The sequence below is a fragment of the Canis aureus genome, chromosome 14 (assembly GCF_053574225.1).
Source record: "Canis aureus isolate CA01 chromosome 14, VMU_Caureus_v.1.0, whole genome shotgun sequence".
NCBI lineage: Eukaryota > Metazoa > Chordata > Mammalia > Carnivora > Canidae > Canis > Canis aureus.
Window position 1 is genome coordinate 35,162,804 of NC_135624.1, and position 15,439 is coordinate 35,178,242.

Genomic DNA, 15,439 nt, shown 5'->3' on the forward strand with positions numbered 1-15,439 from the left:
ATAACTTCAGCTCCCATTTGTGTGGTGAGTGTGGCTCTAGAGGATCAACACCTCCGTCCACTCAGTTGCCCCAATCAGAAATTAGGAATTACTCCTTCCCCAAGCCTTTACTGTGTTGAGCTTTCTTTTTGATGCTGACAGGAGAGGGTGGGTACTGGGATGGTGAGTGAGTTCCCTATATCAAACCGCTTCAGTGGGCACAAGATTGAGTGCTTAGTTTTAGGTTTTATTTTTTTATGAATGTCCAAATCTGTGCTTCCCCCTGCTTTCCCAGACTTGTGTGGCCATTTGGAAATGTCTGGTTTGTGTTCATCTCTCCCTCATTTCTGGAGCAGGGGCAGAGACCCCACCACATCTCCTGTGCTCTACATCCATGCCTCTTTTGAACATTAAAGGTCGATTGATGCAAAAAAAAAGGGGGGGGGCAGGAAGAAAAGAAAAAGAAATTAGGAGTTACATGTATTTCCTTCAGCCCTTGAACATTCATCATGTCCCCCGCCTTGGCCAGCACAGTGCTGTAAACCAGGGTCACCCTTGCAACAAAAAAGAAACCATCCTTGTCCTCATGAGCTAATAGTCAAATAGCTAATCAGAAAAGAGAGGAACACTGGGTGGAGAAGACATTTACTTTACATTCTTCCAGTTCTCCAGGAGGGAAGGGAACTTTTTGTGCCCAAAGATTAAAGGATAGGAGTCATAATGGCAGTAATAATAATGTTTCAGCCAACCTTAGCAATCTCCCACATTATATCTACCATGTGTCAGACTTTACATACATTACACCCAGCCTTGGGAGGGGGTAGTATTACTGTCTCCACTTCACCAGTGTGGAAGCAGGACAAAGAGGTTACTAGCTTGTTCAAAGATCCAGGGGAAGTAAGTATCTGAGTTGGATTTGGGTCCAGACAGTCTGGTCCCAGTGTCCAAGTCTTCACCACTATAAGAACAATTCACTCTCTTCCTCCCGTCAGTGAGTAGGAAAATGGGAACAGGCATTTGAAGCTGAGAACACTCTGAGTTTGCTTTTTCTTCTTAGCTGTCCCAGCACTATCCCCAAAGGCTCCCCCTGACTGCTACCAGTTTCTGGAAGCATGCCCTCTTCTCTTCCTTCAATTCTATGTGAAGCCTCTGCTTTCTGCAGTGACTAATTTTAATTTTTGTTCTATCAGCTTTCCAACTCTTGTGTAACCAGTCCTGTGTACTCGATCTCTCCATTTGAAATACTCATTGTGGTCTTATTTTCCTGCCTGGACCCTGGCTGATCCAGCTTCACAATGTGATGTCTCTGGTTCTCAGGAGAACGCTACCTTCTGTACACGATTTTTCCCACTTTATACTTTAGAAAACCAAAGTTCAGATAAGTTAACCCATCTAATTTTCAAGGTCATACATACTCATCTGGGACTGACTATTTTCAATACCTGCACTAACTTCATGGGATGATGGTTGACATTTACGAATTAAACATTCAAGGACTTGCCAATTCAAAGCTGGACGTCTCACTTAAATTGTCCCCTTCAAAGCTCTATTGTTATCCTCAAAGTGTTTCAACATTCCACATCATTTGCTTTTAAATTTCATCAGTGGAAGGATATCTTCAGTCTGTCAATCTCCGAAGGAATATGTGTGCTTAAGAAAAAGTTGATAGAGTTAGATCTTGAATAAAATGATCTTATTATACTTGAAAACATCATTGGAATTAAACATGATATAACTGCAAAATGACAAAACCACAGTTCCTGTGAGATGCTTGAATTGGTTCTGAATTCATTTACTGAGCTCCAGTTAAGCAGTTAAATCTGGAGTGGAAACACTGACTTGCAGAGTCAGTTCCTAAGGAGAGAACAGCCCATGGGGCTTGAGTGGATTTTCTTTCTTTTCTTTTTTTTTTTTTCTCAGAAAGGAATTTGAGGAGGGAAAATTAATGTTAATGCATGCTTGTTAAATACTAGCATCGCTCTGCGTGTATGAGAGACCTGTGTCACAGAGGTGACAGGTAAGAATAAGAAGGTGCATGAACTTGTTTTGGGTTCCAGGCACAAGTTCCTAGGATGCCACCGTGGAAAACGCTGCAAACAAGCAAACATACAATTAAGTTGTCCAGCGGAGAATCATCTTATTTTGCCTGTCAGTCCTCAGCAGCCGTACGTCTCCCACAATCTTACTTTATTAAAATGTCATTCTTTACCCACTCTTCAGGAATTGTATACTACAATTAATCTTTCTTAGGGATGCAAATTAACAGGCAAGCAGAAAGGGTGTTTGGCTTGGTTTCCTAAGCAAAAAGATGCAGCTCTCACAGTCACCATGGCCTGGGAATGTTTGGGTGCCAACCCACTTTCCCTTTTAGAAAGCTTCAGGAACACAGAGTCTATTTCCATGTTGTTGAAAATTACGTGTCTGTATTCAACACCACCACAGTGCAGCTTGTGCGAGGAAGAGAGGCCGACCAGCAGATGAGCAAGGACCTGAGGAATAGGCAGGGGGGGAGAAGGGGCTGGCTCCCTGGGAAGTGCTTTACAACAACAAAGTGGGAGGACACAATGAAAACAGAAGCTGCAGAGAGAACGAGAAAAAGAGACACTGTTGATGTCTTTGGGTGTTTCTCTACCGTGAGAAGCAGGACATTTCCCCTATCCAGAGAGACAGAGCTGGGACAAGTGGAGGCTGGGTGGGAGCAGGTCAAGTGGGAAGGCAGTGTGCTCCGGGGATGGCTTGTTTTCTGACTTTCGAGTGGGAAGTTGGGCTGTTTGTGGGAAGGTGTTGATGGATGAGGAGAGCATTTAAGGTGGATTCTGGAAGATGGACTAAGGAGATGCAGTCTAGGGTCTCACAACTGAGGTACTCAATATGGACCCAAGTCCAAAGTATAGGGAGCTGATGGGGCCGTCACATTCTTTATCATCCCACCGGCCATTCTGCATCAGGACAGACCATTTCCTATGTGTGTCTTTCTCTGTGCTTCCCTCAGGCCTGGGGGCAGGGGCAGCTGCCCCGCTGGTTCATAGACTCTACCAGTTATGACTGTCCAGTGCCCAAGCCACACTGATTTTTTAATTGTAGATAGCTCTCCTGTCTTTCTGGGGCAGTCGAATGACTCACACACACACAAAAAAAAGGTATTAAAAAGCAATTGAATTATACCAATCATGTGCCCCTTACCCTGTGTGATGTTGTAAAATAAAACAATATATATTTTGGTCTTCCTTTCACATTTCTGAAATAGCTCTGAGTGATAGAAGGTGAAAGGAGCATTTTGTTGTTGTTCTTCATGAGAAGCCCCTTTCAGCCTTACTGGAGTTTATGTTCATGAGAGGACTTTTGGAAAAGACTCTAAGGATGAGGGGCTGGTGCCAGGAGAACCAACCACTCGATTAGAGGTGATGAGAAGATTGGAAATTTCAGTTTCATCCCTACTCGGGGAAGGGGCAGGGTAGGGTTGAACTAATCTCCAACGACTAATAATTTCATCAATCAGGCCTAGGTAATGAAGCCTCCATAAAAACCCTTACCATTGGGGTTTGGAGCACTTTTGAGTTGGTGAACATTTTGAGATACTGGCAAAGGGATGTACCTGGAGAAAGCATGGACACCCTACACCCACCCCTTCCCACATACCTTATTCTGTGCTATTGGTGGCTCCTGAGTTGTGGCCTTTGTGATAGTCAGTAGCAGTTAAATGTTTCCCTGGGTGTTGTGAGCCATTCTAGCAAATGATCAAGCCAGACAAAGGGGTTGTGGGAACCCCCTAGTTCATAGCCCATCAGTAGAAATGTAGGTGACAACCTGAGACGTGTGACTGTGTCTGAAGTCAAGGGCCATCTTGTCTAGTGGGACTGAGCCCTTGATTTCCAGGCTGTGTGCTAAACTCCTGGCAGTTCATGTCAGAACTATTTGGTGTGAGGAAAACCAGCCTACACATTTTATGTGAGTAGAGGAAAACTGGTGTTTAACTTTGCTGGGTAAGACTTCCCTGCACAGGAAGTCAGAATGAGTGGCCTGCAGCTTCACTTTGGTCCATCTCAGAGGCACAGAAGATCCTTGACAGCCAGATTCAGTGGAAGAGTGCAGGGACAAGGCCAGGCACCTAGCGATTTTGACAGCTACAACTGCTCTGTTGTGCTAATGGGCTTCTCTTAATGCAGAGAGATCAGCCTTTGCAATTTGCTCCACAGCTCTGGGCCAGCTTTGCAGAGGCCTTATTGCTCCCACTCAGGCCATGCACACTGCCAGTTGGAGCAAGGGTGTGTAGTAAGTACATCTGTGTGGATAACCCTTCCAGGGCTCCCTGCACTCCAATTATTGACTGAGGCGGCTCCCTGAGCCTGGATAATTGCCCATAGAAAGCATCAATGCTGATAATTAGAACTGGCCAAGAGGCAAATGTGGCCTCTGAGAGTGACCATATTGGCCTTGATACCTATTTAAGAAAAATTCAACTATGTCTCCATTGCTGTGGCACAATTTTTCTGTGTGAGTTTATAGAAAGTGCTCTTATGGCTCCCGTTTTCCCATTTTCTCACTCATGGCCTCATCATAAGGCATCGCTCTGAGCTGCCCTCTCTCATGTGCACTGTATTCCCTGGAGAAGAGCCTTGCTTCTTTACCTCCGTGTTTCCCAGAATTAGTTGTCCTGCCAGTAGGGAGGCAAGAGTGTGAGCTTTGGAGTCAGACAGAGGTGGGCTGGGATCCCAGTTCTGTCACTTATGAGTTACATGATGCTGGGAGGGTCACTTCACCTTGCCATGCCTCAATATCTCCACCTGTAAGATGGGGTAAGAATAGCCCCCCTATATCAGAGTGTTGTGAGGATTCACTGAGTGAATGCACGTACGGTGCTGAGAACAATGCCCAGCATGTAACAAGCTTTCCACAAATGTTAGACACTATTTCCCTCAAATTTGGGCCTTTTTTCAAGGGCTTTCCTGTAGGCTTGTTTTAAAATGTATGTTTTAGGGACACCTGGGTGGCTCAGTGGTTGGCATGTGCCTTCAGCTCAGGGCGTGATCCCAGGGTCCGGGATCGAGTTCTGCATCAGGTTCCTTGAAGGGAGCCTGCTTCCTCCTCTGCCTGTGTCTCTGCCTCTTTCTCTGTCTCTCATGAATAAATAAATAAAATATTTTAAAATAGAATAGAATAGAATGTCCATTTAATGTAATTTGGGTAGGGTGAGACCCACAGATCCTGAGACAACCACCTTTCAGACCTGGGTGTTGTATGTAAGTGATAAGCCACTGAATTCTATCTGGAAACCAATATTGTACCATATGGTAACTAAGTAGCATTTACATAATAAATAAAACAATGGTTTGTTACTCACAGTTCCCAACAGGAAGGGGCATCACAGCACAGGTCCCTCAAGGGGAAGCACCCGGGCTGGTCAGGAGGCAGAGGGAGTAGGGGGAGAATGGGAGTGATTGAGGACAATAGCCTTCACTGGGGCTTCCAGGGCTAGGGCACAGGGTCTGTCTCTAGTTGGCTGGCACCTGGCCCTACGATGATTAGGGCAGGTGAATAGTGGCCCAGAGTATAAGAACCCAATAAAGGAGGTAGTTGGGGTATGGACTCTGGGTTAGGTAGTTTGCATTCGTATGTCTTGCTCGTAGGAAGTCACTTATTATCCTAGGAGTAATTACCATGGAAGGCAGAGGCTTTCCAGGGTCAGCACAGCCCAGATTTCAAAGGATCAGAAATACAGAAAAGAGTAAAGCATGATTAATTCAAGTCTTTCCTCAGATATGTCCCCAAATAAAAGGGGAGAATCAAGAAAGTCAGCCATCTCTGTGTACCCACGCCATAGTATCCAAGAACCTTAGAAGAGTTATTTTCTCGCTCATCTAAAGTTCACATCCCTCAGTTTGAGGCAACACCTCTCTACATCATTGCCCTGCTTCTGATTCCTATGGCAGTAGGGTTAGTATTCACAAGCACGGAGTCGAATGCTGGTTTCAAATACGTTTTCTTCAAGGTAAGGACACTATTCTTCTGTCCCTGGACCCCAACTTTGTCTTCAGGGATTTAGTTTTGTTCCTCTCCTCTGTTTACTCATGACAACAAGAGTGAGCTCTTAAAAATGCAAACTTTTTTTAAAATTTTTATTTATTTATGATAGTCACAGAGAGAGAGAGGCAAGCTCCATGCACCGGGAGCCCGACGTGGGACTCGATCCCAGGTCTCCAGGATTGCGCCCTGGGCCAAAGGCAGGTGCCAAACCGCTGCGCCACCCAGGGATCCCTAAAAATGCAAACTTCATCATGTTATTCCCTTGCTTAAAATGATCTCTTCCTGGGACAGCCTGGGTGGCTCAGTGGTTGAGCATCTGCCTTTGGCTCAGGTCATGATCCCAGGGTCCTGGGATCGAGTTCCACATCAGGTTCCTCGAAGGGAGCCTGCTTCTGCCTCTGCCTATGTCTCTGCCTCTCTCTCTGTGTCTCTCATGAATAAATAAATAAAATCTTTAAAAAAAATGATCTCCTATGGCTTTAAGGAAAAGACCAACACTATTAACTTGGTCTACACAGCCCGCTAGACCAGGGTCCTGCTACCTCCCCAACATTGACAAGTGTGTTTCTCTTTTGATCACTGCCTACCCCAGGCTGCATTGTTGTTCCTTTCCTTCTGTCCATGCATCATGCTGTCTTTACTTAAATAACCTTCAATGTATCGTTTACATCACCTGAAGATAGATTCTCACCACCTACGTCTGCATATTCTCATGGCAGATTTTAAGATACCTTTCAAAACTCAGGAATTCTTTGAGAGAATATTTTTTGTTCATCCCAAATGAGGTCAGGACCTTAAAAATCACTTCTATGGCATCAAATTTCTGCTTTATCATAGTTTAATTAAGTTGTTAAATTTAGAGACTTTAAAAAAGATTTTTATTTATTCATTTGAGAGAGAGAAACAGAAAGAGAGAGCAAGAGCACAAGTGGACGGAGAGGCAGAGGGGGAGGTAGAAGGAGAGAGAGAGAATCTCTCAAGCAGACTCTCTACTAAGCATGGAGCCCAATGCACTCTGGATCTCACAACCCCAAGCTCACAACCCCAGCTGAATCCAAGAGTTGGATAGTCAACCAACTGGGCCACCTGGGTGTCCCCAATTTAGAGACTTTTAGCGTTTTTAAAAAATGTTTGTTGGCTTGTAAATTATATGAAGCCAGGGTCTATGCCTGTCTTATTTAATTCACAATCACCAATGTACAATGCCTGGCACTTGTTTGGAAAATACCATGGCGATTTATCTCAAATCCTATTTTAGAATTTTATAGGGATTGCTGTTAAAATCAATTCCTTCTCTTTGACTTGGTAATAATTGTCTTGAATATGTCTCAAAGACTTGAAGGTTCTTTTTCACTTGTAAATAGTGATATTCAAAATGTGTACTTCATGGGATTATTATAAGAATTTAATAAAAACATTCATGTGAAAACATTGTATAAATGGTAATGCAATATACAAATGCAATGGGTATTATTACAAGGAGTTAATTGATACATTTTTTAAAAAATGCAGTCTTAGTTCGAGGATGCAACTCTGATTTACATAAATTGTTCATTTCATTGTGATTTATTTCAAGATAATTAACAGCTGATACAAGAACAATGAACTATGACCTTTGAGCTCATGATACGGAAAAAAAAAATTGTTTACAGGGAAAGGATATGATATCCATGCTCTCCCATGCCCTTTTAAGTGAGAGGACCTGATGGACCTGATTAGCAGAGTGTCTGATTAACAGAAGTCATCAGGAGCAAGGTTTTTTAGGTATGCATCTGGGATATTAGGTATCTGGATAAGGTAGCAGCACAGAACACCAAAGCCCAGAGGGATAACCTGATTAAAAGTACTTACTAGGACAACCTAGGTGAAACTATTTGAAGACTCACATACCTATGCCATGCCCAGAGTAGTGAGAAAAGAAGACTGCATGGTTCATCTTAGGTGAACTTACTCTCTTTGACGCTACCCCATGATCTCCTCTTCTAAAGTGTGCAGTGAGGAGTAGCTTCTGCTTGGGTTTTGCCAAAACACATAATGACCATGTGTTTTGTTTGGGCCCAATGAATGATACAAGTGTAAAGGTGACAAGTACCACTTCTAAGAAGAAATTTTAAAAGCCATCATTTGGGACGTCTACTGCCCCTCCTCAGAAGCCACAAATAGCTTGAACTCTCGTGACCACAAAAAGTAAATGAGAAAGAGGGTTTAAGTTGACACACAACTGGATTTGGAATAGGTAGGAGGGAGATAATACAGGAAAATTTGCTTGGATATCTCAAGACTTTTTTTGTTTGTTCGTTTTGTGTTGTTATTCCTAAATATATATAAAGCCAAGTGGTGCATAATGAGAGCTTTGTGTCTTAAAGGCCAAGAACCTGCTGGAAACATCAGTGAGGGAAGCCATTTTCAATGGGATGCTCATCTGCAGGTATGTGATAAACCTGTCACTGGCACAGGTCATTGCTTTGCCTCTTCCCTGTCATCTCTCAGACTCAAGGATGCCTTCACCAGCCTCCTCTAGAATCTTTACCTGATGTACCCAAATCCAGGATATGGACTCCCATTCACTGCTTCTGTAGCCGCCCTGTGGTCCTTCTCCAGAGCACATGTCAAGCAACTACTCCTGAACAATTTTGACACTAGATTATCCATTCTCAACAGGGATGGTGTCATGCAGTGATGAAAATTAGTTCTCTGGGACAAAAGAGATTTTAGATGTTATAATGGTTTGTGGCCCTCCAAAGGGCCACAGTCATAAGCATGATGGTAAAATTAGGGGCAGGGGATATAATATTATAGTTATTAGAGAGATTGAGAGAGAGAGAGAGAGACTCCTTAAGGCAGTGATGCTAAGAAAAGAAGCTGAGGAATAGTGCAGTAGACTCAATTCTTTTAGGCTATGTCAGGAGGGTTGACATGCTTGCTTTCACAGTGCACATGTTAGGGACATCATAATTTTGAATAAGGGAATCAATCAATGAATAAAACCCAGGTTGGAGATCTTTGGATAAAGGAAGACGGACTGACCAAGATTAGCAGGGGACTTGACCCCAGGACTGACATCAAGACCCCACCTACGTCTACCATATTGGTTCTTCAGGGCATGTTAGACCAAGTCACTAGGAGGCAATGCTGTAGACTCAACTAGGGGAAGAGTGGTGGCAGAAACAGCTCCCGACAGGCACTGATACAGTTTTGGGTGATTTTCTCATTTTAATCACTTGAGAAGGAAAAACACAACTCACTTGTTATTCATTCCTCTAATAATCTCTTTCCACCTTGACCTTTCAACACCGACTGCTGCCCTGCAAACTGCCTTGGAAGTGGCAACAAAAAAATGCAGAACTTTCAGAGTTCGTAATAAACTTTGATACATGTAAAATCAATTTTTGTTGGCATAATTTGAAAGGGCAGTTCATCGTTTGTAATTAGAAACCGTCATGAGGTTTGAAGCGCCAAGTGTTCTCACCTGGAGGAGAATATTAAACTTTAATGAAGGTCTTTTTCCAGAATGGTTGAAAATTTCTCGATGATAATGTCACTATAGGGAAAAATACCTTTGCAGAGGCGCTGCTTAGCTGTGTCTGGGAAACCCTGCTGCAGAAGGATGTGAGGATTTCAACTTCCTTCTAGCATGGCCACTGGGACCTGCATCACGGGTCCAGGCACCTCCTTCACGTCTGTGATTCAGGTCTGCCCTCTGGCAAAGGGTTTCAATGGTGGTAGCAGAGCACATTCAGTTAGCGAATAGTGAGCCCTGTGAGCCAGGCATGGTGCTAGGCTCGCTGGGAAAGCTTTTGTCAAGTATCAAGTTATGTCCATAGTAGAGGTTCCAAAACACAACAAACATACTCAGTCCACCTTCCCTGCATCATATTTTCTTTCGTCTTCCCTCAAGAAGTCCCCATAGTCTGCTATCTTTCACTAACCAAAGTATATTTATAAATTAAGCTTCCTTTTGATCCTCACTTTAATATTTTACTTGTAAAACTAATGTAAAGGCATTACAAACATTTGAAAAAATAAGAAAAATACGTGCAGGAATAAAAAATATCCACACTAACGAAAAAAATCACACTGATCCTCAAACTAACTAAAAGGAACGATGCCACTACTGATATCCACAGAAATTAAAAAACCAGCTCCAGATCTGAATTTCCCTTTCCAATCCATTCTATATGAATACACATATTCTATGTGCGTATTTTAATATCCACACTAATTGAAAAAAATATGTTTTGGTTTCTCTTCCAGTCCATTCTCTATGTATATTTTGCATAGTTATAAACCAAATGCACATGCAATTTTATCTCGTTTTCAATTTTAAACATTATAACGGAATTATTTCCATTATTTCTATGGCTGTTTCTAATCGACATTTGCAACATGACATAGCAGAGGAATCCATCTCACTAGTGCCTTCTTGGTCATTTATGTTGCTCTTAGGTTTTTGATGTGATGTATATTGGTCTAGAAAAAGTAAACATTCTCATGTAAGCAGTCTTTCCTCAACCTACAGAATGGGAGAAGATATTTACAAATGACCTATCAGATAAAGGGCTAGTTTCCAATATCTATAAGGAACTTATTAAACTCAGCAGCAAAGAAACAAACAATCCAATCATGAAATGAGCAAAAGACATGAACAGAAATCTCACAGACGAAGACAGAGACATGGCCAACAAGCATATGAGAAAATGCTCTGCATCACTTGCCATCAGGGAAATACAAATCAAAACCACAATGAGATACCACCTCACACCAATGAGAATGGGGAAAATTAACAAGGCAGGAAACCACAAATGTTGGAGAGGATGCGGAGAAAGGGGAACCCTCTTACACTGTTGGTGGGAATGTGAACTGGTGCAGCCACTCTGGAAAACTGTGTGGAGGTTCCTCAAAGAGTTAAAAATAGATCTGCCCTATGACCCAGCGATTGCACTGCTGGGGATTTACCCCAAAGATACAGATGCAGTGACACGGCAAGACACCTGCACCCCGATGTTTCTAGCAGCAATGTCCACAATAGCCAAACTATGGAAGGAGCCTCAGTGTCCATTGAAAGATGAATGGATAAAGATGTGGTCTATGTACACAATGGAATATTCCTCAACCATTAGAAACGACAAATACCCCCCATTTGCTTCGACGTGGATGGAACTGGAGGGTATTATGCTGAGTGAAAAGGAAAAGGACAAACATTATATGGTCTCATTCATTTGGGGAATATAAAAATTAGTGAAACAGAATAAAGGGAAAGGAGAGAAAATGCTTGAAAATATCAGTGAGGGTGACAAAACATGAGAGACACCTAACTCTGGTAAATGAACAAGGGGTTGTGGAAGGGGAGGTGGGTGGGGGGTGGGGGTGACTGGGTGATGGGAACTGAGGGGGACACTTGACGGGATGAGCACTGGGTGTTATGCTATATGTTGGCAAATTGAACTCCAATAAAAAAAATAAGCAGTTTTTCCTTTTAGATTATTTTCTTTACATAGACTCTCAGAAATAAGATTACCAGAACAACATTAGCATGGTTTTTCAAGTAAAAAATAATTTTCGAAAAGAAATGTACACTAACAGTGGCATAGCTATCCCACATTTACCAGAACCCAGTTCTCTACTTATTGAAAACAAATACACACAAAACAAAAACTCAACTCTTTTTTTAATAGTGAATGATATTTTAATCCTATATTTTTTGTTAATCAAAGAGATTTGCTATTTACTAGATCCCTAGATCAGCAGAAGCTGATTGGATTTATTACAGAAAGTTGAGATAATTATTAATTATTAATAATTATAATTATATAAATCATTGACATTTCACTTAGAGATTTTCTCAAGATTAAACATGATTTCTATTTGGCTTTTTAAATCATTGAAAATAACTCCAGGATCCCTCTTAGTAATTTCCCGACCACCACATGTGATCTTGCTGGGGGGCCACACAGGTGTGACATTCTACGCTCATAGACTCTTTGAGCTGGAAGGAGCATCATACACCAATCTGTTTCATGGCATTTATTTTAAACATCAAGAAACCGACATTTCAAATGAACCAGAGTGTTAGGGACAAAAGGGCCCACTCGGATCCCTGACAGTCGCTAAGTTGCTAAGCGATCTTTATTTTTTCTTTCTCTCTCTTCCTGGAAACACTCTACTGATCGTGATTTCAGCAGTTTGCCAGCAATAGCTCTGCGGTCATAGATTCTATGCTTCAAGGTGTCCCACCCAGAAAGGAGCTGCAACACTTTCTCTTTGCATGTGTCCCCTGGGGTTTGTATCTGTTTCCACAGATGTGTCCAAAGGTCAAGCCAAATATTTTGTCAACATATATACATTTAAAAAATAAATTTAGGCCTATAGAATTCTTCCAATTTAATCTATTGTGTGAAAACCCTAAGTATGTCTCCTTATATGAAATTTCAGCTCCAGGATCGGAGAAATTTCCCTGAGTTTTTTCTCAGCACACTGACATTCCAAGCAGAGTCACACTTTGTTCTCACACTCCACATCTTCCCTCTCCGTGCACAACTTAAAAGTTGACAAGACAGTGGATTGTAGAGCAAAGAAGCAATAACAGTTTGTCCAAAACCTGCCTGTATGTTCTCAAAATAAAAATAGTTCAGCTAAATAAAATCCTATAGCATTCATTTAAAATAGATAACTTCTCTCTTCTTGTACTTCTGAGAGTAGCAGGGAACATTTCAGAGAACTTCTGTTGGTTAAGCTCATACTCACTAGCAGGTAGCTTAACAATGAAGAAGCTGCAATTTGGAAGAATGCCTTTGAGTTCCAATCTAAACTGTCCACTCTTCGAACTTGTGAAAATTGTTCTACTTCTTCATATTTAAGTCAAGGTTGGGTTTATTGCCCACCGAATGTGAGAAACAACTGAATTCCTGCAACTAACATGCTTAGCACTGAATCTGTCCAAACAGCACTGAGGGCTCCTGAAAGTGTAACTCATAGTAATGGTTGTCTTTTTATTACACGTGCACAAACTCACACACACTCTCCCACACACATCTGCCTCCATTCCAACCCAAAGTTTTTCTCACTTCTTAAATCAGATGCCTCTTTTCTTCCTTTGAACTGCAGCCCCCATGACAGTAAGTCAGCAGACTCAAAAATGATTGGAACTGTCCCCCATAAAATTCAAATGGTGGCATCTGACCTCTATGATGATTATGTTTGAAATATTTTTTAAAATTTAAAAAATAGAAGATTGTGGGGCTCCTGCATGGCACAATTGATTATGTATTGGACTCTTGATTTTGGCTCAGGTCCTGATCTCAGGGTCATAAGATCAAGCCTTAAGTCAGGCTCTCTGCTTATCGAGGAGTCTGCTTCTCTATCTCCCTCTCCCTTTATCTCTCCTGCCTGTGTTCTCTTTCTCCCTCTCAAATAAATGAATACATACATACATACATACATACGTACATACATACATAAATCTTAAAAAAAAACAACCATAGACAATTGAGTCCACAGGATGAGTACAGGACAACTTAAAAAACAAACAAAAAGGTTTGGAAAAAAGAATCAAATAAATTTGTGAAAGTGGAAACCTGCCATCATTAAAGTACATACATACACACATACATAAAAATTATAAAAACGTGAGCTAAAGAGTAAACCTTCCAATACGGCATTGAAAGGAGAGTGTGTCTCTTCCTTCCATGCTGCTTGAAGCTTGGCCACCGTCATGAACGACACAGTAATAATCCGGACCAGGAAGTTCATGACCAACCTACTGCTTCAGGAGAAACAGATGGTCATTGATGTTCTTCACCCCAGGAAGACAGAAATTCAGGAAAAACTAGCCAAAATGTACAAGACTACACCAGATGTCATATTTGTTTGTCTGTTTTTATAAATTTATTTTTTATTGGTGTTCAATTTGTCAACATATAGAATAACACCCAGTGCTCATCCCGTCAAGTGCCCATATTTGTATTTCGATTCAGAACCCATTTTGATGGTGGCAAGACAACTCACTTTGGCAGTTTTATGATTTATGATTCCTTGGATTACACAAAGAAAAATGAACCCAAACATAAACTTGCAAGACATGGCCTGTATGAGAAGAAAAAGACATCAAGAAAACAGTTCAAAGAACGCAAAAGCAGAATGAAGAAAGTCAGGGGGACTGCAAAAGCCAATGTGGGTGCTGGCAAAAAGTGAGCTGGAGATTGGACAACAGAAGGAGTAAAGATTCTGCAGTGGCTTTATCTGTGGTGATTGTGCAGATTTTTCATGAGAGGATTAATAAACTAAGAATGTTAAAAAAAAAAAAAAAAAGGAGAGTGTGTGAATAAACCACCCAGAATTCACTGTGACAACAGAACAGAATATAGAAGAAACTTGACGTTTCGATCATGGATCAAAAAAGATGAAAGAGAATCCTAAATCCTGATTCCTTTCCTTTTTTTTTTTTTCTTCCTCCCTTCTCCTCATCCTCCTCCTTTGCCATCACCTATTACCCCATTAACTACTTTTGGCTGACCTTTTATATTGTTGCAATACTTTTAAGTGTATTATCTGCCTGGATTTTCACAGTAGATCTTTGAGATAATTGGATTTAGAATTGTTACCCCATTTGACAGATGAATTAACTGCCACTCCAAGAAGACAGTAACAGAAAGTGCCAGGAAAAAGCCTACTTTTGGGTATTCAAAACCTAATTTTATGCATGACTTTGGATGAGACAAACATGCTGTGGGTCACTCTGCTCACGTTTCTCAAGAGGAGCCAAGGCTCCCTTTCTTCAGGACTGCTTTGAAGATGAAGTGTGATGAGCACAGAACTGCAGAGAGCGGTGCAAATCTTACCATGACTCCTTGCTAACGGGACCTCCTGGACGCGAGTGTTGTACTGTGAAGTGTTACAATGATGAAGTGATGATCCATCTCGGGTATTTTCTTTGTTTTACCCAAATCCGGTTCCCAGTCCCATGTCCCCATGTCACTCACCTCTGCAAGCTCTGGAGAGCCAGTTGGGGGTGTATGATTCTTCTGGATGCCTTTCAGCAGTCTGGCCCATTGCCAAGCAAATGAAACACAGTTGTGCCACATAGAAATGGGGTTCTCAATGTCTTTGCATCACTATTCTCTCCATCCTGAACTTCTCACCCAGACAGTAAGAACTTCCTGGAACATGCTGGTTTCTGGCTTGGGGGCTCATTTTTCCGATCGCCATCTGACCTGCTTCTCAGCTCTTCAGTACACTTCTTTAGGTTGCCTGTTACTTCTGCTCAACCTTGATTCTTTTCGTTCTTTGGTTTTGCTCCCATTCATTATTTGGAGTAAATTGCATGCAGATCCAGCTGTATGTAAAATCTCAAGATTTAAAATGATTACAGAGGCCTATAGCACAACCCCCCTATGCTCCTCAATACACTTGTTAGATTGACAGGCAGACTTTGTTCAAA

At 41.8% G+C, this 15,439-nt stretch overlaps 1 protein-coding gene across 1 annotated transcript; it reads left to right on the plus strand.

Annotated features, from left to right (window-relative positions):
* Positions 1–13,714: 13,714 nt before the first annotated feature.
* LOC144282905 (small ribosomal subunit protein eS24-like) lies at positions 13,715–14,310 on the plus strand. The gene is made up of 2 exons (XM_077846617.1): positions 13,715–13,871; positions 13,952–14,310. The coding sequence occupies exons 1-2, from the start codon at positions 13,715–13,717 to the stop codon at positions 14,191–14,193; spliced, it is 399 nt and encodes a 132-aa protein (XP_077702743.1). The 3' UTR covers positions 14,194–14,310.
* The last annotated feature ends 1,129 nt before the right edge of the window (positions 14,311–15,439 follow it).